Below are 25,484 nucleotides of genomic sequence, written 5' to 3' on the forward strand. Positions count from 1 at the left end.
GTGAGAAGGTTCAAAGGGAATAGAAGGAAGGAGGGAGCAAGATGGAGGGTTTCCTATGTCCCAGAAGTGCAGCGCACACCATTCCTTTTACTTCACAACAATTCTGTGAGGCAGGAATGGTTTCTCCCATTCCTCACGTGGGAAGTGGGGGGCACAGAGTGGATATTGTGCCACCAGCCTTACAGCTTACGAGAGGGAATGGGGAGGCCTGAACGCTGGCCTGTCACTGGGTTCACCCTCACTTCCAGCTCAGCAGGGCGGTCAGTTCCCTGTGCCTGGAATGCCCCATCGCATGACCTGGGGCTTAGAGGGAGGGTGTGGTCTGGGAGCAGGCATGTCAGGCTTTGAGGACTCACCAATTAATTCCTCTTTTGTGAAATGACTTAGTGTCCTTCAGCTAACACTTACAGAATGCCTAGGATGAGCTGGGCACTTGTTAAATCCCATATCAGTTCTTTAATTGAAATATCTCAACAACCATGGAAAGCAGGTACTATTGACTATCTAATAATCAAGGACACGAATGCTCCAGAAGCTCATGTGACTTCTTAGCTTCTCTGAATTAGCAAATGCAGTGCTGGGCTTCTTACACTGTCTGGCTGCAAAGGCCTAGACTTCCATGCTTCTGGAATGTTCTATATCCCATGGTGCCTTTCCTGCCAGCTTGCTGCAGTCTTTCCAAAGGTTCAATACCCCAGAAGGGGAGGGGCTTGAGGGCGGCTCTGTGTGAAGTTAGTCTGTTGGGCTCTGGGGTGACTTTCCTCTGGGTCTCCTAAAACACAGGGCCCGTTGTAGCCACTTACAATCAGAAACAGGATCTAATGCAGTATTAATTTACTTTATTTTTCACCGCTCCCACCAAGCAAGCTCCGTGAGGGCAGGTATCTTATTTTTTCAATATTTTTTGGATATCCATCATCTAGTATGATAGTCCATAGGGCGGTGACGATAGATTTTGAGTGAATGAATGAATCCAATGAGAGACGGCTAGCTCCTATCCTGGCTTTACCTCTTAAAACATCTGTGGCTTCCAGCACATTAGTCACTTTTCCTTATCTGCAAAATGGACTCATGGTGATTTCATCAGAGCGCTGAGAAATTTAGAGACAACATACTACTAGAGAGCTCAACACAGGGAACCCTCCTGTCCTCCTCCTTGATATAACTGTTAATTAGAAGCTCAATTTGGTTGGGGTGCAGGAGGATTTTATTCAGACTGTTCCCAGCCCTGGAAAGCATTGATGTACTAGCGCCCTAAGGTTCTGACTTCTCCCCAGGCTGTAATGCAGCCACCTCTGCCCCCAGGACCACCCCCTGGATCCGCCTGGGCTGCTGCAGAAACCTTGGCCAGCCCCAATTAGAAAGCCCCTCTGAGGAGCTGAAGGTTTTGAGGTTAACCCTGAAGACACAGCTCCCTTTATACAAGCCTTTTCATTAGATGCTCGAGTTTACTTTCCAGAGTTCATTGAATCACTTTCCCGGCATTGTGTTTGACAAAGCCCAGTTGCTTGGAGTGATGGATAAGTATAACACTAGGGCTAGGCAGCTTCAGGGCAGCCGGGAGGACACAGGCAGCACTGCCTCAGTGCCCCTTCCATGCTGGGCGCTCTCCTGTGGGGGACCCAGCATTCCCGAGGAGCGGTTGGGTGAAGCACTTCCTGGTCTCTGCCTTTGGCTTGGTTCTTGAGCTTCCAGGACCCCCGATGCTAATTAAGGATCTGAGTCCACCCAGAGGCGAACCCAGGGCTCCAGAGGCCAAGGAACAATTCCCGTGGACTTGCGGTGCACAGGTGTTATGCTGGCCTGCGTTGTGTGTGACAGTGGCCCTGCCCTCAAAATGCTTACAATATTGCTGGAGAGAGAGGATCATTGAAGTACTTTTATGTTGAGCTGGGCCATGATGATTAGAAAACAAAAGCTACCATTTATTCCTTGTTTACATTTATCATGGGTCCTTTAAATATGTATGCCATTCGATCCTGCTCTCTGAGGAGAAGCAACCAGGACAAGTCCACAGTAATTTTCCTAAGAGGGCCAGGTTTGGCCTCAGGGGACCAGCTTCTGGTTGGGATGCATCCCTGCAGCCTCCATCGTGACTTCTTTCCCTTCCTTGCCAGAAACAAAATGAAAGGCCCAGTAATGCTTAGCACAGAGCATATCCTTCTCTGTGTTTCCTTGTACCCTTCCGCCCACATCACTGCAGCCCAGTGAGGTTGTTTTTGAGACGGGGCTCCATCCCGTGCCCCCAGCAGAAATGCTGAGCTCAACAAGATTTTCAGGCCTTCATCACTGTTCAAGTCCAGGGCTTGAGGGAGACGTCTCACGCCTGGGGGTGGGGAACTGCCTGGTGATGGAGGATACCTGGCTTGTCTGCACTCGGCTTCTCAAAGCCTGGTCTTGGGAGTGATGGCAGCACCCTGGGGTGGGCCCGGCAGGCTGGGTTTTCTCCAGGGGGTTCTGCTGCCTGCTCAAGTGTAACGACAAACTTGCCTGCATGTCAGAATCACCCAAGAAGTGTGTTGTGTTTTTAAAAAAATTATTATTAACTTACTATTGAAATATGTTCATTAAAATATACTTCACCTTTTGTTGTTAATCCTCACCCAAGGATATATATTTTTTTCCATTGCTTTATAGAGAGAGGGAGGGACAAGGAGGGGCGGGGGAGAGGGAGTGAAACATAGATGTGTAAGAGAGACACATCACTTGGTTGCCTCCCACACGTACCCCAACCGGGCTGGGGATTGAACCAGTAACCCAGGTACATGCCCTTGACCAGGACTCAAACCCTCGACTCTTCAGTGTGGGGGCCAACACTCTAGCCACTGGGCAACACTGGCCAGGGCAAATAAACTTCACTTTTTAAACCGGTTCAGATTTACAGAGAAATTTGGAAGATAATACAAAGACTTTCTATATAGTTTCTCCTATTATTAATATCTTGCATTTGTGCAGTACATTTGTTACAGTTGATGAACCAGTATTGATGCATTATTACTAACTAAAGTCCATACATCAGTCAGGTTTTCTTAGATCCCACATTACTTTTCACCCTCACATCTCCTTTGGTCCCTCTGGGCTCTGACAGTTTCTCAAACTTCCCTGATTTTTGATGACCTTCACAGCTTTGAAGTGTACTGATTAGGTACTTGGTAGAACACCCCTCAATCTGCATTTGTTTGACATTGACCTCGTGATGTGGGTTACTGAGAGGAAGACCACAGAGGTGAAGTGCCACTCTCCTCCCATCATAATCAAGGGTACGTGCTGTCACCTTGACTTATCACTGTGGATGTTGACCTTGATCATCTGGCTGAGGTGGCTTTGGCTTCTCCAATTGACCATCAGGGTTCTCCACTGTCAGTTACTAACCGCCCCCCCCCCCCCCCCGCCCCAGCTTTCCATATTGTACTGTTTGGAAGGAGTCACTATGTGCAGCCCACGCTTAGAAAGTGTGGTGTTATGCTCCTCCCCATTGAAGGCAGAGTGTCTGCACAAACTGTCTCGAGTTCTGTGCATGGGAGAATTGTCTCTTCTCTCCCATTTATTCACTTATTCCATCATTTATTTATATCTGTGTGGACGCGTGGATCTTGATTTTACCCTTTCAGTTTTAATGCAATACTACTTGACTTTGTTGTCAAATTGCTCCATCCTTGGCCATCATGAGCTCTTCCAGTTGCTCTGTGTCCTTTTAGAAAACCCCATCATTGTAAGGTCATTAAAAAATTTTAGTGCTTCCTTTCTTTCAGGCACAACAAGCCTATCTGATGTGTTTCCTATCCCAGTCTTAGAATCGGCCATTTCTCCAGGGAGCCCTGGTTCCTTTTATTGAGAATGGTCACAGAAATCGAGATCTGGGACCTGGGTGTACTTGCTGCTATTGGCACGTCATTGGTTCTCTCAGCTGACAGAACAAGGAAATACATGTGTATATATTAACCTGTGTGCATACACTTATCTATAAATATTTCTGTATGTCGTCGTTTGTAACTGCATTAAGCTAAATCTGAGCTCACGTTGATGTCTTCAAATCTAATCCGTCATCACGTGGATCATTCTAACCTCCTTTCCTTCCCTTCCCACAGTGAGAAAACTTGTTCCTGTCATCTGCTTCACTGTCTACTTAGCTGTTCATTTCCAGCACACATGTATCAAAATTCTTAACTCCTACCTACTTCTGTGGGAATCAACGTTGTCAATTAGAGTACAGTGCTCTATACGGGTTATTTCACCTGTAGTTTTACAGACTCCTCTCATTGCTAGGCTTCCCTAGGTCAGCACCTTTCCCCACCCCCTTCAGCGAGGTTGTTTCCTACAGTTTTTTTTTAAATATATTTTTTATTGATTTTTTACAGAGAGGAAGGGAGAGAGATAGAGAGTTAGAAACATCGATGAGAGAGAAACATCGATCAGCTGCCTCCTGCACATCTCCTACTGGGGATGTGCCTGCAACCCAGGTACATGCCCTTGACCGGAATCGAACCTGGGACCTTTCAGTCCACAGGCCGAGGCTCTATCCACTGAGCCAAACCGGTTTCGGCAGTTTCCTACATTTGTAATACAGTTACATTCTTTGATCACATGCTGCATTCCTTCCTGGGAATCTCCCCGTTTCTTCATTTTTAAAAAATCTGCACACTGTAAGGTACACTGTGCTGTAAAGTTCTTTGGGATTCAACAAATGTGTAATGTCTCATATTCACCATTATAGTGTCATTCAGAACAGTTTCATTGCCCTAAAAAAAAAAAATCCCCCGAGCTTCACCTATCCACCTCTTCTCATTCCACCTGAACTCCTGGCAGCCACTGACCTTTTCACTGTTTCGACACTGTGCCTTTCCTGGAATGTTATATAATTGGACTCATGCAATGTGTAGCCTTTTCAGACTAGCTTCTTTAACTTAGCCTGCATTTAAGATTCGTTCCTGTATTTTTGTGATTTGATAACTAACTTAGTTTTATTGTAGAATGATACCCCATTATATGAATGGACCATAGTTTGTTTATCCATGCACCTGGTAAAGGACATATTGGTTGCTCCCAATCTTTGATGGCTATAAATAGAGCTGCAAGTCTTTTGTCTTGTGGCCGTACGCTTTCAAAGCAGTGGTTCCTTTTTGCTAAAAGGTATCCGAGCAGAAGCAAGCCTATGTGTGGGAGAGGGCACTCAAGGATCCCATGGGGTCCTTCCCGGAGAGCACTCTCTATCCTCTTCTGAATTTGGAGATATAGCAAGTGCACCCAGAAGAGAGGCTGCACGGGGGTCCCAGCCACATCCGACCCTTCCAGTGAAAATCTGAACGCTCTCTGATCTTGCTCTTGCACGATGGTCCCTGTCTTAGTGTCTCACTTGGTTTATCTGATTTTGGAAGGCTCTGCTCTGACCAACGGGGGATTAAACATGCACAGCTCGGTGAAGAGGAAGCTGGACACGGAGAAGGACTACGTCTTTGACAAGAGGCTCAGGTACAGCGTCCGCCAGAATGAAAGCAACTGTCGGTTTCGGGACATTGTCGTGCGGAAGGAAGAGGGGTTCACACACATCCTGCTGTCCAGTCAGACCTCAGACAACAACGCGCTGACCCCTGAGGTGAGGGGGCAGGACCAGAGGGGAGGGTCAGGCTGGGGAGGGCCTCGCATCCATCAGATTGGGGTGCTGGCTTCGCTTTGTTCCTTCAGGGAGCCTCTGATGGAAGTGGCCAGCGTGCACACACACTTGATGGCAGGGCACCATTTGCTAATCACTTCCGTGCATTTTCCATTTGATCTTTCTGACTCGGCAACGTTATTGTCCCGTTACAGATGAAGACCCTGGTAAATGGAGAGATTCAGTCAGCTGGTCAGGACTTAGTCAGAGGAGGTCTCAGGCTGCAGTATAATAAGCAAGTCCAATTTCATTGCTGCAGATGGAATGATATTTACTCAGCTCACTTACACTTTTTTGAGATATAATTCGTATACCATAAATTTCACCCTTTTAAAATGAACAATTCAGTGATATTTCTAATACATTTATAAAGTTGCACAACCATCACCACTAATTCCAGAATATTTCCATCACCCCAAATGGAAACCCTGTACCCATTAGCAGTCACTCCCATTCTCCCTCCAGCCCCTGGCAACCACTGGTCTACTTCCTATCTCTGTAGATTTATCTGTTCTGGGCATTTCATAGAAATGGATCATATAGTAGCTGGCCTTCCATGATAGGCTTTCACTCAGCATCATGTTTTCATGGTTTACCCGTGCTGGAGCGTGTGCCAGGGCTTCGCATGGAAATATTCATGGCATGGATATTTTCCATTTTGTGAATTAGTTCTTCAGCCGAGGGAGATTTGGGTTGGTTCCACTTGGACAATTATGAATAATATCGCTATGAACATTTGTGTACAAGTTTTTGTATGAACATACGTGTTTAGTTTTCTTGGGTATATTCCTAATTGTGGAATTGCTGAGTGATAAGGTAACTAAGTTTACTTTTCAGAGGAACTGCCAAACTATTTTCCACAGGTACTCACCGTTTTACATTTGTACCAGCAGTGTGTGAGGGTTCTAATTTCCCCACATCCTCCCTGACACTTGTTGTTGTACTTTTAATTTCTCCACATGCTCCCTGACACTTGTCATTGTATCTTTTTATTGTTGTTAATCCTCACCTGAGGATATTTTTCCATTGATTTTTAGAGAGAGGGGGAGGAAAAGTGAGAGAGAAACATTGATGTGAGAGACATTGATTAGTTGCCTCCGACACTCACTGCAACCAGGACCAGGGATCGAGCCTGCCACCCAGATACATGCCCTTGACCAGGAATTGAACCCATGACCCTTCAGTGCGCAGGCTGATGCTCAAACCATTGAGTAATATTGGCCAGGGCTATTGTATCCTTTTTATTAGTTATGCTAGGTAATTAGTTTTACTAGTTGTGAGGTGGTATCTTGTGGTTTTAATTTGCATTTTCCTGATGGGAATCTTTCCATGTGTTTATTGGCCATTTGTCTTGTCTTCTTTGGAGAAATTTCTATTCCAATCCCTTGCCTATTTTTATTTTTAATTTTTTTTATTTTGACACTATTACAGGTGTCCTCCATTCTCCCCTTTACCCCCTCCATGTAGCCCCCACCCCCTCTCAAGCCTTCACCCCAATACTTTATTTTAAAAATTGGTGTTTTTTGTTATTGTGTCTTTATTTTCTTTATACTATATTCTAGATACTATACCTTTATCTGGTATATGATTTGAAAGTACTCCCACCCATTCTGTGGATTGTCATTTTACTCTCTACATAGTGTCCTTGGACATACAAGTTTTGAAATTGTGATGAAGTCTAATTTATTTTTTCTAGGTAACTTTTTTATTTATTCTGACATCCTAGGTCAGTGATGGCGAACCTTTTGAGCTCGGCGTGTCAGCATTTTGAAAAACCCTAACTTAACCCTGGTGCCATGTCACATATAGAAATTTTTTGATATTTGCAACCATAGTAAAACAAAGACTTATCTTTTTGATATTTATTTTATATATTTAAATGCCATTTAACAAAGAAAAACAAACCAAAAAAATGAGTCTGCGTGTCAGAGGTGTCATAGGTTCTCCATCCCTGTCCTAGGTGAATAGAACAGGGAAACAATGACGACTTAATGCATTTAGGGAGACAACATCACTCAAAATAAGGGGTACTTAGGAGGAATAATGGAGATGCGTATTTTTTTTTTGATGCATATTTTTTTGAGAGATTCTTAGTGGTGCAGATGTGGGAAGCACTCATCCAAGCAGTCCTCTCTAGCTCCACCGACCGAGGGTGAGGCAGCAGAGTGGTAAAGGACAAAAACCAGGGCAGTGCCAGCTCGCTTTGACTCTTCGGGTCCTGTATTTCCCTTTATCCCATTCCATCCCACCAGTACCCTTCTGATGTAGGATTATTGTAACCACATCTTCACCGATGAGAAAACAGGCTTAGAGAAATTCACAGGCCCAGGCTCACACAGCTTAGCTTCAGAAGGTTAGGACTGTTGTCAGGTTTGCCCTCATTTCATTTCTCTCACTTAGCGTGGTATCTTCCTGTCCCTGCAGTATCCTGCACTCTTATCTCCATAGTAGCAATGAAGACATGGAGGGTTAACATAGGGCTGTGTTTGAGGGGACACAGTCAAAGGTCAAGGAGTGGTTGACCACCCAGACTGGGATTGGTGGGATGGCCTGGCATTGCCCAGTGTATCCAGTATACTTAGGGAGGCCCAGGAAGTGGGGTGGGGTGGGAATTGCTGAGTCCTTGACCTTGCAATCACCTGTCTTATCATAGTCTAGGGCTGTTTTATGGGATTGTGGGTGTGACCCTCAGGAATGATGCCAAGTGTAAGAAAAGGGATGTGGCTAAAGTCTGTGCAGTTTGTGGGGTTCATGGTTGCTTGTTGCCCCTCCTTTAAGCATGATGTTCCAGGCTCTCTCCCTCCTCCACCATCTGGGGGTTTTGTGCTGGGCAGACCTCTGTGTAGGCTTCAGAAAAGTCCAGAATGTGGCTTACCTTGAAGGCTGCTCTGTACATGTTTATACACCTGCAAACCTTGTTATTTTTAAGCTCATCATAAAGCATCCAACTGAGACCAATTCTTGGATTTTTTTCCTACTTCACTGCTTTTTAAAAGCATCCTTTAAAAGACACAGCATTTCCCTTCGATTAATCGAGTAAGTGCGAAGTCTCCCAGTTCATCCTGTCCCTTTGGAGTAGCTTTGTGTGGTAACTGTTACTCATCATGGAAAATGTGTTGCCTCTGACTGATTTAAGGTGCATTGGTTCTTACCTGCTGTGGGCTTGGTTAATTAGAGGTCCATTTCTACTTGGTGTCTGTTGGCAACAGAATGGTAGAAAAATGGAAAAAAACACATTGATCTGGTGTTTTTAGGGGTCTCCACAACCAATGTGGATTGACTCCGGATAAACCGGCAACTGGGTAAAGTAGTCCCGAAAGAAAGATCCTCTTGAAATGAAGAGGTGGTGTTAGTGGAGGAATGCAGATTTTGGAGTCTAGCCAACCTGGGTGTTGAGTCCTGCCTGCACCAACTCACCACTTCTGTTACCTTAGGAAGTTACTTTGCCTCCCTGAGCTCCCTCATTTATAGAAGTTATACAGTATCTTGCTTGTCTGCAAAGAGGCTCACAGAGTACCTGGCACATAGGAGGTATTCAGTGGGTGTTCCTATCATTGTTAAGAGGAGACAGAGGCAATTTAATGGCCACCAGCAGACTCAGTCTCGCTCACTCTTGGAGGAACTGGGAGGGCCACCTTCATGGTCATAATTGAATTTCTTTTTCTAATTGACAGTGGCCTCATGGGCAAAAAGTCATACATTACTAGGTTTGTTAACTAGATTCTGAGGCCAGTGGGTATGTTGTAGTAATTCCCCCCTCTGGAATAAAGCAAAGAACCAGGGAAATAATGAAATGCTCCTTGGGGAAAGAGCCAGCAACATAGATTGCCCAAAGTCTTGGTGATTCAAAGCTCATCTGCTTCCTCATTAGGAGAGGATCCCAAGCCGTCACTCAACTCCTGGTTTTCTCCAGTGCTCAGAGACAGCACACCAGCATCCATGGGCACACCCGACATGTGGGAGTCAACCCTCAGCCCTCTTGATCATACCCCATATCCACACCATCCCCAAGGCCTGTTAACTTGAGTATCTTGAATAGCTCTCAAATGTGTTTTCTCTCAATTTCCTTCATAGCCCTTATAGTCCAGACCGCTAGGCTATCTTTTCTGGACTATTGTAATAAACTGCTGACAATTCTGCCCCCTTTCACATGTCCTGCCTTTTAATCCATTCACCACAGGGTAGGCAGGGTGATCAGTTGGAAGAACTAACCTGATCAAATTACACTTTCTACACACACACACACACACACACACACACACACACGTACACACATCAGTGGCTTCTGATCGCTCTTGTTAAGAATCAAATACCATAACGTGGCCTGGGGGGCAGATGCATTCTGACCCTGCCCATCTCTCCAGTTCCATCTCTTATCACACATCACTCTTCTCTCCTCTTGCATTCCAGTTACTCTGGCCTTTTTTCATGCTCACATCTGCCCCAGCACCTTTGTAGATACTTGTCTTTCTGACCAAAAAATTTTTCTTTTCCTTCTTACTTAGCTGACCTTTGCTCTTCATTCATAACTCAGCCCAGCCATCACTCCCACCAGAGAATCTTGCCTCACCTCCCTGACCGGATCAGGTCTTTCATATGCCTTCCTAGCACCGTGCACCCCTCCCTACCAGAACTTATTGCAGCTGTTAGTGTACATGTAATTGTGTGATAATTTGTTAAATATCTCATTCCCCCCATTAGACTCTAAACCTTTTGAAGGTTGGATACTGTGCAATTTGCTCAATTTAACAAATATTTATTAAATTCTAGTATGTGCACATTTCTGGACTAGGTGTTACAAGGGTTATTCAGATGAGTAGAATACTATTTTAGCTCTTAAGGGATTGTATTAATCTGTTACTGCATAACAAAGTGCCCTAAACTTATCATCTTAAGACAAAAAACATTTATTATGTCACAGTATCTGTGGGTAGAAATCCAGTCATGGCTTAGCTGATGCTTCTGGCTCAGTGTCTCTCACAAGCCTGCAGTCAAGGAGTTGGCTGGGGCTGCAGCCTCAACCGATGGCTCAACAGAGGAGGATCCACTTCCAAGCTTCCCCAGTGGCTGTCGGCAGGTCTCAGGTCCTCACTGGCCAGAGACATTAGTGCCTTGCTATGCGGCTACTCCACGTGGACTATGGAGTAATGGCTCCATGAGCTACTCACTAGCTGGCTGCTTGCTTCCCCCAGACTGAGAGCTCTAAGGAAGGGAGTCAGCAAGAGAAGAGAGCCAGGACAAGCTATAGTCTTTTTGTATCCGAATCTCCTCGTGAAAGGGACATCCCATCACTTTGTTGTATTCTCGTGGCTAGAAGTGAGTCACCGGGTCCAGTCTGCACTCCAGGGATAGGGATTACACAGGGGTGTGAATACCAGAGGAAAGGTTTATTGAGGGCCATCACCAAGGCTGCCCACACAGGGATTTACATTAGGGAGGAGGCAGGATAAGGTAAGGATGTACCTTCGACAAGGGAGAGTTGTCAGAGCAGGGAGTTTAAACACTTGGGCTGTCAGGAGAAGGAAGAGTGTGCATTTACTTGGGTATATGTGGGAAGGCCTTCAGGAAGGTGGTTGCCGTGGAGGTGGGCCCTGGGTGACTGAGCTCAACAAGTAAAGATGAAGTGGAGAGGGGGACCCTGATTTCCTCTCATTTCACACCCCTTTTAATGCATTTGGTTATCTGGTTCCAACCCATGGCAGGTCAGCAGCTAGAAGTAGCAGAGAAGGAGGGTGCTTTCTCTAGTGGACACTAACAGCAGGAGCAAGTGGCAGCTGGCATGTGTGTAACGAGGGGAATAATTCTCACAAACAGATTTAGGGCTTTAATATGCAGAGAGGTCTGGGGGCGTTTGTGCTAGAGGCAAACCCAGGAGCCCCTGAGGGGACCGGTCTGTTTCAGGCCAGCAAGTGGCCACCAAGTAGTGACATGTGGGCAGTGTATTCTGTGTAAGAAGTTAAAGGAGGGTGATGCTTTCAACACATTTTATTTTAAACAAACCAGTTACATTATAAAAGTAGGTCCTTCGAGAAGGTCCCCAGCCATCAGTCCACATTGGATTATCAACATGAGACAGACAAAGGCATAGTATACTCACTAAACACAATTTTTTTTTTAAATTAAGAAATGTAGTTTGTACATTTGTTGCATCAACGAAACACAAATTTGCTTTCCATTTAATTCACAAAGGAGGTGGCTGCTTCGTTTGAATTTGTGTTTTTACTCATTGACAAGCAAGTGTGACCTCAGAGAGAGACTACTCTCTGAGCCGTGAGTAGAATCACGCCTTACACAGATTCTCATGTGGGTCAGACCGTCTGCTTTTGGAGGCAGATAGATGAAAAGACCCACAAGATAGTGGCCTGTTACCTTTTTAGATGTTCAAAATGGGTATCTGGGGCTTACACCCTGTGAGAGTGGAGAGTGCTTCTCCCATCCTTCTCACAGAGCACGCACAGGCCGGCAGATCCTGATTCAGATGGACGTCTAGCTCTGTTTTTTTTTTTTTTTTCACTCAAATTCATCCATTTACTTAAGTCATCCTACAGTGGGGAGCAGTGGAAAGAGAACGTAGGAGAAAGAGAAGGGATGTTGGGGTGAAATTTGCACCGTGGTTCTGCCTGTTACTGGTGACTGTGGACAACTTCACTTCTCTGAGTTTTCCTTACTCTACCTATAAAATCGGGATGCCATTCCCTTCCTTCCAGGGTTTCTGTTTGGAATAAAATATTGTGTGGAAATTATACTCGTACCTCTAGGTGCTTAATAAATGGGGGTTCTCTAAAAAGTATATTTAAAAAATAGTACTTTCAGAACATTTCAGCACTATATCCTATGATTATGCTGATTGAATAATCAATGATTCTTTAAAAGCCTATTCACACCCTGGTTGGTGTGGCTCAGTTGGTTGGGTGTCATCCCATGTTCTGAAAGGTTGCTGGTTCAATTCCCAGTCAGGGCACATACCTGGGTTGTGGGCTCGATCCCTGATAGGAGGCAATGTTCCTCTCTCACACAGATGTATGTTTCTCTCTCTCTCTCTCTCTCTCTCTCTTCCTCTCTCTCTCTCTCTCTCCCTCTCTCTCTCTCTCCCCCCCCCTTCCCCTCTCGCTAAAGGTCAATAAGAAATCTTTAAAATAAAATAAAAGCCTATTCACTTATTGTCTCCCTCAAGGCATTCTCAGCTTTACTCAGGCAAGTGCATGCCTTGTTTTCTCTGACCATACTCTTTCTGAGCTTATTTTTTCTTGTCCCATAACTTCTGTTGGAATGAATGATTGAGTTTTTTTATGAACTTTTAAGAAGTTATCCATGTTATGTTAACATAGTAAAACCTAAATGTAATCGTTACTTGTCCATCTCTCCCTGATACATAACCTAAGTATGCTCTAACTCTGGTCACCCCATCTCTCATCTGACACAATATTAGTACCCAGCACCATAGGTCTACCTTGTGCACCCCCCATTAGTCAATATCAGTATGGTGATTTTTATCATCAGTTCTTATATTGTTTTATCAACACATTCACCCATTTCTTGGTGGCTTTGTTCCTTGAATGTCAGGTGCTTTTTTTTTCTCTTCTGAATGTAGTTTTCTTCTTGAAGTGCATCCTTTTTTAGTTCTTTCAGTGAGAGTCTAAGTGTGGTAAACATTCTTTTACTGAAAATGCCTACTTTTTACCCTTGCCTTTGAATGATAGTTTAGCTAGATACACAATTTATGTTGGATGGTTATTTGCCTGGTACCTTGAACTTTTTATGGTTCTGATGGCAAAGCCCACTTCCCACCCATAAGCTGTGTAAGGGTCTTTGTTGAATTAAGGATGAGCAAGAGTATAGAATTAATTTGGCCTTTTAGAGATAGCTTACATAACTCACCTGCTGTGCACAGGAATTTTCCCCTTCACCTTGAAAAGGGCTAACTAAGCAAATGCTAGAAGATTTGCAGAGTTACCAGGGATTAAAGGACTCCAAGCCAGGCTTCCAAGTCTGCAGCCAGTGACCCCTCTGCCACCTCCTTAGCCTTCCGTGCCTGCTTCAGGGAGGGTGTAGGGGAGCTCTGGTTTTGCTGTTTCTTTGCTAGGTCTGGACATGGCTCATTCAGGGGAGGCTCCCTGCTCAGACAGAGCAGATTTACTCACCTCTTCCCCGGCTTCCAGATACACATTTAACATCTCCGCAAATCCATATCTGCCCGCAGATCATGAAGGAGGTCCGGCGAGCTCTCTGCAACGCGGCCACAGATGACAGCAAACTGCTACTCCTCAGTGCGGTGGGCAGTGTGTTTTGCAGCGGCCTGGATTACTCCTACCTAATTGGCCGGTTGTCCAGCGACCGGAGAAAGGAGAGCACCCGCATTGCAGAATCCATCAGGTGAGCTCTGCTCCTGTTCAGACACTGGGGGACCCACCTAGGATTGCCAAATTGAGCACATGAAAATACAGGCTGCTCAGTTAAACCCATCAAACAACAAATAATGTTTGTTTTTTAGCATAAGTATGTCCCATGCAGCATTTGGGATATACTTATACTAAAAAATATTTGTTGTTTATCTGAAATTTGGAATTTGATTGGACGTCCCGTATTTTCCTGCCCAAATTAGGGATGACTTTACTCCATAAGATTGCATTTTATTCTTTTGATCCCCCAAATATTTTATTTTCTTATATCCAGCCCAGCATGTGGTAATGCCCATGCTTATCCACACTTCTCCTGCCCTCTGTCTGATGGTGAAATCTTTGACTTTCTGGGCATTTCTGTTCCTGGAGCTGACATGGCTCAGCACCCGGGAGGAGGATGGATGGGTCCCCTGGGCAGTGTGGGGAGTAATTCCCCCTCTCTTGTTGCTTTTGGGGCAAAAGTTGGGATCCTGGGGTGATATCTGATCCCAACCATCAGTATCTCTTTTGGGACACTGACGGGTAGTTATGTCCCCCTTCTTTAGAGATTTATCAAAAGCAAGTGAGCTCATGTGATTTCCAACAAGGGCTGCCACCTGTCCTCCCCGCCGGGGAGCACACCCACGTTCACTGCTCACTTTGCAAAGTGCTCGGACAGGAGTCACAGCTCAGTAATGCTCCCTGGTCCCTTGAGAAGGAACACTTACTCTGCAGGCTGTCAGGGAGCCTTGGGCCACAGGTTAGGGACTTTCTGGACCCGCCAGCCTCGTTGTGTTGTGACATCGTCACACGGAGGCTGATTCCCATGAGGCTGTGGGAGGCTTTCAGCGTATGCAGAATCTTCAAGAAATGGCACGGGGATGGCCTCACACGCACGTGGGGTTCTGCGTCCCAGTCAGGGTGATGCACGCACTGGAGTCTATGCTCCAAACACCTGTGTGCTTCCTGCTGCAGAACTCATGTCTCCCCCAAAAGAGACACGAAAATCCCGAATGATGTTATTAGAAAAAGCATGTGGTTTCATGCAGCTCTCAGGCTCTCCGGGTGCAGACAGCCCTGGCCATGGCCACGGTGCTTTGTTCTCCGCTCCTGTCAGGTGGCAGGGCAGCAGCAGGGTCCCCAGGAAGCCTCCTTCCTCGTTTATGGGACCATCGGAGATGGGGCGCCCGTCTCTACAGCTGAGGAGCACCTTGGCCGTAGCCTTCGTCTGGTTTATGAGTTTCTGCGGAGGCATTAGCTAATTTCTAGAGGTCCCAGCTTTGAGGAGATACTGAGCACATTAGCTCACTGCTGGAGAAAGGCGGCCAGTGGCATTCAATCATTTGCCCTCTCATCGGGAAGGTGAGTTTCTCTTAGGCCGAGTGGAGGGAGAGAGGGCCGAGGGAATTCTTCCCAGTGTGTCAAAGGGAGCAGAAGCTCGTAATGCATGAGCCGCCAGACACTCGGGAGGGATGGGGAATGGGGTGTCCCCTAGGCCACTGGTTCTCAGCCCCAGCAGCACGGAGACTCTCCCCAGGGAGCTTTTCAAAACCCAGCTGCTTGGCAGCACCCCCAGGAGATTCTGAATTAATGAGCATGGGGTGGGGCCAGCATATCTTTGGTTTTAAAGTTCCCTCTGTGGTTTGAATGTGCAGCCAGGGCTGAGAACCCTTGCTCCATCCCAACCAAGAGGGTAATCTGAGAGCGCCTGTGACTGAGAGCACTAAAAGGTGTGGAAACAAAAAGGTCCTTATTTTTACGCAAGAGAAGAAAGTTGGCTATAAGAGAATAAGGTGAAGAGGAAGGTCATAGAAGGGAGAGGGAGGGTGAGGAGTCTCAAGAAGGGACACCTAGTAGAGAAGGGTGTCCCTGGGTCAGAAAGTGACCGTGGCTTGCTCATCACCACCACACACCTCCAGGGAGGCCCAGCTCCACGGACTTTGCAGTGGTCCCTCCAGCAGCCACACTCCAGAGCTGGGGACACGATGTGGCAGAGAAACATTTCCCAGAGAACAATCTTCAGATTTCCAGAGGAGCATCATGAGCAAAGGGCACTGTCGTAACTGAGTTTGGGCCACGCTAGAAGTTCTGTCCCCGCTCACACAGACTTCCCAGGCATGTTAACATATTTGCAATCTGAGTAGTTTCCTGGGAAAGAACGTTGTTCAAAATCGAGCATGGCTGAAACATACTTTAGCCATAGAACCTATCATCTATTGAGATGCCTCGCAATTCTCTTGGGACGTGCGTGCGCTGGGCTGCGCTGACCTGCAGGATCTTGAGCATGCCACACGGCCACAGCCACCGCTCCCCCCATGGCGCTCCTACACATGACCCTGTGCACTGCGCTCACTCTGCAGATGTTTGCTGAATGAACTAGCAGATGTGTGGAGAGCTGGGATGATTCATTCTGCAGAAGCCTCTCCCTGGGCCCCAAACAAAGCCATCTGCCCCATCTTGAAAGAGGCTGCCCGCACCTGAACTCCTCACAGGTGATGCAGTGGCCTGCTGGCAGGGTGCTAGGACGAAGAGCAATCAGATGACCCACATGAAATACTTGGCCTGTTCCTGCACACAGTAAATACTTGGAAGAGGTGTAAAGAATTATTTTTCATGTTATTCCCAGTTTTAGCTAAGCCTGAGTCTGACGATGGAGTGGGCTCCCAGAGTGCACGTATATCGGGAGCTCACAGGCCCTGTACCAGGAGACTTGGCAGTGGGAAGGCTGCACCCGTGGCTCTGGTTAAAAGGAATGAATAACTGGCTCACAAAAGAAATGCCAGTTGCTCCTGGTAAGATCCAGACACCCCTGTGAGCAGAATTTTGCTTCTGAGTCTCCTTTAGACCAGGAGGGTGGCTCACAGACCACTGAATGTGGAATGAAAGCTGCGTCCATGCTCCGCAGCAGCGATCAAGGGTGCCCCTGTGTCAGGCACTGTGCCGGTGCCCTGGGTGGACGTCTCATGCAATTCTCATATGGCCCGTGGGGATGCACCAGTGGCTTCCCCATTTTCCCAGTAGGAAAATGAGGCTGCAGAGACTGTAACTCATCCAAGATCTCACCCCTACTTAGGGGCACAGTTAGGACTTGACCGCAAGTCTTTAAGACCCCCAAGTTTTTGCTCCTTCTGCTGCCTCTGAACAGCCCAACAGCTCAGGCAAGCAAAAGCCACAGGCTCAGGTTGAGTGGAGGAAGCTTCAAGGGCCAGGGTCAGCGTGGCAGACATGGCTGCTGGGGAAGACGGGGAGTCATCTCCCTAGCACAGCCCCGCCATCCAAGTCAGAATCAGATATCTGAGCAGCAGCGTCTGTAATGCAATATCCTGTTTGCTATCTGGCTTCTACACCCTCCAGGCCCTTGTGATAGAGATCCGCTTGAGGTGAGAGGAGAAGGATGGGGAGATGGTCTGTGCATCATCTTTTTATGTCAAGGAAATGAACTGCTTGGACTGCAGGAGGGGTTGGAGGGAGCCATGCACATTTAGTCCCCTTAGCCCTTCTCTGGGGCCCTTGATCCCCCTGCATGGAGCTCAGGTTGGAAACCAAAGAGTAAAAGGCTCTGGGGTCTGGAAGGGAAAGCTTCTGGAAGGTCGTGAGAGTGGAGCTGAATTCCTGAAGGACTGTCATGTGGTTTATGGAGCAGAGTGAATGCAAGTATGAGAGAGACCACATGAAGTCACAATAGGAAGGCGTCTTGATAGGGAAGGACCCTTTTGTTTGAAAATGTCCAACAGAGGCCAGAGGATGCACCCTCAGGATGCTGTGGGGAGAATTCCGTACCAATTGGAAGATTTGTCTCGAAGACTCTTGAAGTCCTTCCCACTCTGAGATCCAGGATCCTGTAATTGAGCGAGTGTCTTTAGGAATGGAATGTCTGTCAAAAATCACCCAAACCCTGTGGGTCCAAGGATCATGCAAACAAGCCATATATCCCTGCAGACTCCAAATTGCATTTGGTAAAAAGCACTTGTTAAAACCAGGGACTGAGACCATCAGGTTGGGAAATCAAGCCAGGAAGTGGGCCTGGAAAACCGGAAATCAGAAGGCCATGGTGACAACACTCCTCTTTGTGGCAGTGTCCTTTTGGGGTCAGCTGCAGTGGGGTGAGAAGTGGCTGGGATAATCCATCATCTACTCACAGAATCATGCAAGAGTCAGGAAACGTGATGCCTCAAGCCTGGGTCAAGGGTGTATTCTTTCATGAAGACATATGGGTCCTAAGGCACCCCCACTCCCAGCAGAATATTAAGAAGTCTTTTCACAATTGAATTAAGTCCCAACATATCACCATGATAAGCACATATTTTGATAAGAATTGGGGAGGATGGTAACCATTGAGATGGGATGAATCAGGTTTACATTTGTATTAGTTAAGTATTAGCTGCTGTAACAAACAAACCCAAATATATATGATGGCTCAGTTGTGAAAGAAATTTACTTCTGGCTTATGTGAACCTAAAATAGATGTTACTGATGAGCCCATGGCTGGCCTCAAAGTGATGACTCAGGAACCCAGACCCCTTCTATCCTGTGGCTCAATACGATTGCCATGCCCATCAAGATGAAAAGGACTGGGAGCACTGCATGGTGAGAGGTTTCCACAAACCAGGCTTAGAAGTGTGTATATGGTTTCCACACACATTCCTTGGCCAGCACTAGGTTATTTGGCCACAGCCAATTTCAAGAGAGGCTGGGAAATGTGTTCTAGCAATAGACTCAGGAAGAAGAGGGAAGGGAAAGCGGGGGATATAAAGTCTGGTGAAGAAATAGTATGTTACTGCCACACATCTGCAGTCTTTGCTCTCATTCTGGGAGAATCCTGTATCCAACAACTATTTACTGAGTGTTAATTTCAATATGTATGAAACCACGCAGTGCACAAGGCAGACCTATGGATTTTCCTATGGAGCTGGAGGGGAGGAGAATTTTAAAACAAGTAAGCAAGCAAGCGATTAGGATAATTGCAAATTGTGATAATGCTATTTTACAAGAACTCTCAGAAGGGCTGTGCAGCTCATGCACAGAGAGCAGGGGTGCGTAGACACGATATAAGCCTGGAGGCCTGAGCAGTGGTAGACCAAGGTCATGGTTGGGAGTTTGGATTTTATTCTTGTGAGTTCTTGGTAGTTTCCAGTGTATCACCAGAGAATAATGAAGGGTGTAGATTTTCCAGACACCTTGGATCTTTCCTCCATGTCAGGTTGAATATTAAAATTTTATAGGTGTTATATAGCAAGTAGCAGGGAGGCAAAAAGTGTCGAAGGTAAAGGAAATAGAGGTTATTTCGGGGTGGCTCTGCATAAAAGATAAAGATGCAGGCTGTAACCATGCCCAATGCAGAAGGTCAGGGAGATAAAATATTGCCTAATCCTGTAGCCATTATTCCAGATGCCTCATGCCTCCAGGGGAGTCCAACATCTTTCCTCAATTTTGGTCACCCTAACACATAGACCCTCGTCAGCATTCTAGAACTACCCTTGAGAATCTGGCATCCCTTTAGCAATTCAGAATCTTTCCTGGAATTGAAAGAAATCTTAGATGTCACCAATCCCTACCCATGCCCACCATCCGAAGCTTGAATTCTCTCTATAATTTCACCTAAAGTTATCATCGAGCCAAGGTTATTTCCAATAATGAGGAATTCACACCTCCTGGAGCCATCACCCCACCTTCAGCCAGTGCCGTTGGAATGTTCCTTCTCTCCTTGAGTTCAAATATGCCTCTTTGTAACACCCTCTTTTTAGTTCGAGTTCTGGTTCTGAATCTTAACATTCAGGTTGTCTTTTTGGGGATATGTACAGTTTTTGTGAGTGTGTAGGGAGTGGAAGGGCAGTGTTGGCTCAATGGGCATGACCTGGGGCCATCTGGGCAGACCCAGACATGTGGTCACCCATTAGGTCCCCTCTGGGAACCTGGCACCAACCTGAGAGGGTGGCAGGCCTCGGACTGCAGCTCAGTGGCCCAGCATCTGGGAGAATGTGACCCTGGCCTGGCACCCACTCTTCTCTGAGGACCTACACGTGCTTCACTGCACCTGGGGAAGCTTATTTCAGCCTCACTACAGTCAAGGGCATCACATGGTCTCAGCAAGCCTGGCCACCTGTTAAAGAGGGTCTTCTCTTTTCCCCAGGGACTTTGTGAAGGCCTTTATCCAGTTTAAGAAGCCCATCGTGGTGGCAATCAACGGGCCCGCCCTGGGCCTGGGTGCCTCCATCCTGCCCCTCTGCGACATCGTGTGGGCCAGCGAGAAGGCCTGGTTTCAGACCCCCTATGCCACCATCCGCCTCACGCCCGCCGGCTGCTCCTCGTACACCTTCCCCCAGATCCTGGGTGTCGCGCTGGTAAGCCTCCTCATAAGCAGGCAGAGTGGTGTTCGAGCAAGGTCATAGCACCCGCTGTAGGATGTGGTCAGACTCTACACCAGCAGCCAGAAGCAAGTCTGGGCAGGGGTGAGTCATAACAGCTCAGAGAGCACTCAGTGGGGCTAGTGCTTGACAGCCATTAACTCAGTTCATCCTCAAGACACACCTGTAAGGTAGGACTACTGTTATCCCCTCTTGACAGATGTGGAGACTGAGAATCAGAGAGGTTAAGTGAGCTGTCTCAGGGCACACAGTAGCAATGGAAGTTGTGGAATATGAACACAGAGCCTGTGCTCTTAACCAGTATGCTATAAAATGGAACCCACCTCTGATGAGTGAGTCTGAGACTACCACCACTAGGATATAGGAAGGGTTCAGTAAGTGGTTGGTCTACTCAGTCTGAGAGGTGGCATTTTGAGATGGATTTGATGTGGTGCAGGCTTCACCAAGGACTGCTTGGGAGCACTCTGCCTGCAGATGCTGGTGGTCCTGGGAGACCCCAGAAAATTACCAAAGAATCATGACCCAGATGACAGGGCCAAACCTACGGGCAGGTGAGGAGGCTCCCAGCAGGAGTACTGCTTGAGTGAGTCTAGAAGGATAGGAGCCTGCCCTCCCACTGCTTCTGTGTGGCCTGTCTCTCTTTGATGGTAGCAGGAAGCAGGAATAGCAACTAAGAGACCAGCAGAGGTTACCCTCAGCCCTCAAACCCACCAGCACCACATCTATGCAGCAGGACCTACAGTGGGGACAGATAAGGCCATTCGGATTCAGCAGTGCCCTGGGGGCTGCTCTCGGCTGCTCAGTCTCACGGGTGGCAGAAAAATGAGGCAGGCAGGGAGACTGGGAAGCAACACTTTCCCTTTTGATCTCAGCCACTGTGTTCTGCCCCAGCTCACTGCCGCTCCAGTTCCTCCCCGTCCTCTGTGGTCACAGAAATGTTAACTTTGTACAGTCTTATCTCCTTTTCTCCTTCATTGCAATCATTTCTGAAACCCCAAGAATGTGGCTGTTTGAGACTTGTTCTTCTTGTGGACTGCATCCTGTTTGGCTTCTTCTACTTAGTTCCTTTCATTTCTCCTGAGACCGAGGTGTTCCTAAATAAGTATAATTTGTTGGAAGACATAAATATTTGTCTTCCAACCTCTAACCTGATGCATTCTATGGACTGGTGACCTGATCAGGTTTTCCACTCTGGAGTGAAAAATTGTCCTTTGGGTCAATCATGACCCATCAGTGACAACCAGAACAAAGGGGGAAGCCAGGCATGGACACAGAGGTTCAGGGAGCTTGGCATTTCCATGTGTATCATGGAGCAGCTAAGCATATGGGGCAGGAAGGAAGAAGGGGAGGCAGGTGGATGGCCCATTAGGGAGGGGTTGCCTGCCCTGTGAAGTAGGTAGGGACTCATCCTGAAAGAGATAAAGACCCTGTCACATGGCCATGACCATCATGCCCTAATTTTCAGTGCGAGAGTCACCTGTTGGTAAATTTCAGCGGTGACAGTACTATGCTCTGTCTGTGCCTAGGACCTTATCAATGGAGGTCCTCCCAGAAGTCTATGACAGCTGTGAACTTCAAAGCAAAAGAAATTCTTTGGGGAGTGGGGTGCAGAGGAGTCCTCAGAAGGCAGGGGTTACTTTCCACCTTTCAAGACTGGGCAGTGTCTGTGCACAGCCCTGGGCCACCAGGAGAGATGCTGCTCGGTGTTGTGTTATGGTGTTAGTTACACAGCAGCTTTTTGGCTGCCAGTGATGAAAACACTTTGCCTTGAGGGGAGCCGGGGGAAGAATAATGATTTCCATAACTGACAAGTCCAGAAGTGGAATGTCCCTGGTGGTGATGAGTCCAGGAATTCAAGTACTGTCAGTTCTCTTGTTCTCCGTTCCTTCCTTCTTTGTGGACCTGCCTCTCCACAGAGCGGGGACACAGCAGTCGGTGGCCTGGGCTCATTGACTTTTGCCAGCAACCAGAGGAGAAAGATTCTTCCCCAGAGCCTTCAGCTTGGAAACCCCATAGAGACTAGGGTGGATCATCTGGTCAACCCCTGGCCAGTCACCACGCAGCACAGAAATGCACCCAGTCTTAGGTGTGTGCCTACTTCTGTGGGTCTGCTGCCAGACATAGGTGGAGGGTAATTGGGCAAACAAAGCAACAGTAGGTACATGGCTTCTTTGGGAATTTAATGAAATCTGTGGACCCTTTGCTCAGAAAGATGCATATAGACACAATGTTTGATTATAGTTTCCAAAGCTTATTGGACCCGGTTGAGACTCCTGCCTTCCAGACCTGGAACACTTACAGCAAGCACGGGCATCACTAGCAGACATGAGAGGTCCTCCGGGCTCTCAGCCTTCCCCTGCCTTTGCTTTTTCAGGCCAATGAGATGCTCTTCTGTGGGCGGAAGCTCACTGCCCAGGAGGCTTGCAGCAGAGGACTGGTGTCCCAGGTCTTCTGGCCAACCACGTTCAGCCAGGAGGTCATGCTACGGGTCAAGGAGATGGCATCCTGCAGTGCACTGGTGAGTCTTGTGTCTCTGTGTTCTTGTCAGTGCAAGAACCCAGCCGGTGTAGGTCAGTGGTTGAGCACCGACCTATGAACCAGGAGGTCATGGTTTGATTCCTGGTCAAGGCACGTGCCCGGGTTGTGGGCTTGATCCCCAATAGAAGGCTTGCAGGAGACAGCCAATCAGTGATTCTCTCTCATCATTGATGCTTCTCTCTCTTTCTACCTCTCCCTTCCTCTCTGAAGTCATTAAAAAAACAAAGAGAGAGATCCATTTTGCAGATGAAAGCAATGAGCTGACAGGGACTAATGGACTTGCTACAGGCCATGCAGGGAGTACTTGAGAGGCCCTGTGTAATTTACCAGATGCCTTGTCTCAGTGTTGAGACCTTAAATCCTGGGGGAGACGGCCAGCATTATTAATATTCCCCATCATCTCCAATTGGAAAAACCTCACAGAAGAGATTTATACTCTGGGGAAGAAGGCGTTGCCTTAAAAGAAAGTCCTCAACACCTCCCCTCCCCACCCCCCGCCAGACACAAAACTACTATAGTTTTCAAAGAAACAATAAGCAAAGGCAAATAAGGGCAACGTGTATGAAACCAGCCGAGGGACAAGAGGAAGCAGCCCACACGGTCCTTGTATTTCTCCTGCCCACTGAGCACTTGGCACATTCAAGCATTGCCGCTTGACTCTGAAGACACACTGAAAAATAGATAAATAAATGACGCCTCCTCAGAGGCGCCGATTTTTAATTAAGTGTTGATTTTATCTCATAAAAGTCACTCTGAGCACCGTGTGGAAATATCCTGTTGAGAGGTGGAGGAAAGGCCACCCCTGCAACCACAGGGCCTGCTCAGGAAATGAGAAAGCTTTGTAGAATAAGGTGGGGGGGACGCTTTCTGTGCTGGGTTTATGGGGCCAGACCTGTGACCCTCCCTCCCTTCTCCCTGCCTATCCTGAACCCCCACTGAGCTGCTGTGTGCTCCTGATTCGACCCACCAGCCTTTATTGGGCACCTACTGTACGTAAACTCTGCTCCCTGGAAGCGTGACTGTGCCAGTGGTGATGATGGTTCTGCATTACTGATGAACACTTACTATGGATTCTCTTTATATGGATTCTCTTTTAATCTTCCTGAGGACTATGGTGAACAACTTGTGCCCATTTGCCTGGGACTCTCCTGGTTTTAACATGGAAAATCCCTTGTTCCCAGGAAACCCCCTGGGCCTGGGCAAACAGGGATGGTTGATGACCCTAGAGCAGTGATGGCGAACCTTTTGAGCTCAGCGTGTCAGCATTTTGAAAAACTTTAACTTAACTCTGGTGCCGTGTCACATATAGAAATTTTTTGATATTTGCAACCATAGTAAAACAAAGACTTATATTTTTGATATTTATTTTATATATTTAAATGCCATTTAACAAAGAAAAATCAACCAAAAACATGAGTTCGCGTGTCTCCTCTGACACGCGTGTCATAGGTTCGCCAGCACTGCCCTAGAGTCAGCTGCATAGGCAGGTGGACATTTTTAAAGAATATTTTTATAAAAGTATAGTTGACATACAATATTATAGTAGTTTCAGGTGTCCAACATAGTGATTCTACATTTAATACCTTACAACGTGATCACCCTGGTAAGTCTAGTACCCCATCTGTCAGCATATAAAGTTATTACAATATTATTAATTGTTCCCTGCAATGTACATTAATTACATCCCCCTGACTTATTTATTTTATAACTGAAAGTTTGTATCTCATATCCCCTCACTTTTTTCACCCATCTCCCTACCCTTTTCCCTCTGGGCAACCATCAGTTTGTTCTCTGTATCTGAGTCTGTTGTTACTGTGTTTTGTTTATTTTTTGGTTTTGTTTATTTTTTATTTGTGTTTTTAATATTTTAATTAGTTTTGACATTCAATATTATTTTATATTTGTTTTAGGTATACAGCATAGTGGTTAGACATTTATGTAATTTATGTAGAGATTCCCCTGATAATTCTAGTACCCACTTGGCATCATAGATGGTTATTATAATACTAAAGGCCCAGTGCACGGAATTCATGCAAGGGGCTCAGCCCTCACAGCCGTGGTGGCTTGCCTCGGGCTTTGTCCAGAAGGTCATCCAGAAGGATGTCCAGAAGGTCATCCGGAAGGACATCTGGGAGGTTGTCCGGCTGTCCGGTCTAATTAGCATATTACACTTTTATTATTATAGATTATTGACTGTATTCCCTATGCTATACTTTATATCCCTGTGACTATTTTGTGAGTACTAATTTGTACTTCTTAATCCTTTTACCTTTTTCACCCAGTCCCTCAACCCTCCTGCCATCTGCCAACCATCAGTTTGTTCTCTATATCTATGAGCCTGTTTTTGTTTTGTTTGTTTATTTTGTTCTTTAGATTCCACATATAAGTGAAATCATATGGTATTTATATTTCTCTGTCTAATTTATTTCACTTAGCGTAGATACTCTCTAAGTCCATCTATGTTGTTGCAAATGGTAATGTTTCATCCTATTTATTGCTGATTAATATTTCATTGTGTGTGTGTGTGTGTGTGTGTGTGTGTGTGTGTATAAT

The 25,484-nt window shown here is 46.6% G+C and overlaps 1 protein-coding gene across 1 annotated transcript in view; it reads left to right on the plus strand.

Moving 5' to 3' along the window:
• Positions 1-25,484, plus strand: part of CDYL2 (chromodomain Y like 2) — a 157,151-nt gene that overhangs the window by 121,809 nt on the left and 9,858 nt on the right. The window contains exons 3-6 of the mRNA XM_070398119.1: positions 5,376-5,593; positions 13,851-14,023; positions 20,159-20,369; positions 22,768-22,911. Coding sequence (XP_070254220.1) covers positions 5,376-5,593; positions 13,851-14,023; positions 20,159-20,369; positions 22,768-22,911 — 746 coding nt within the window. The remainder of the gene's footprint in view (positions 1-5,375; positions 5,594-13,850; positions 14,024-20,158; positions 20,370-22,767; positions 22,912-25,484) is intronic.

The sequence above is a fragment of the Myotis yumanensis genome, unplaced genomic scaffold (assembly GCF_028538775.1).
Source record: "Myotis yumanensis isolate MYYU_CA2020_CCGP unplaced genomic scaffold, mMyoYum1.0.hap1 SCAF_18, whole genome shotgun sequence".
Taxonomy (NCBI): domain Eukaryota; kingdom Metazoa; phylum Chordata; class Mammalia; order Chiroptera; family Vespertilionidae; genus Myotis; species Myotis yumanensis.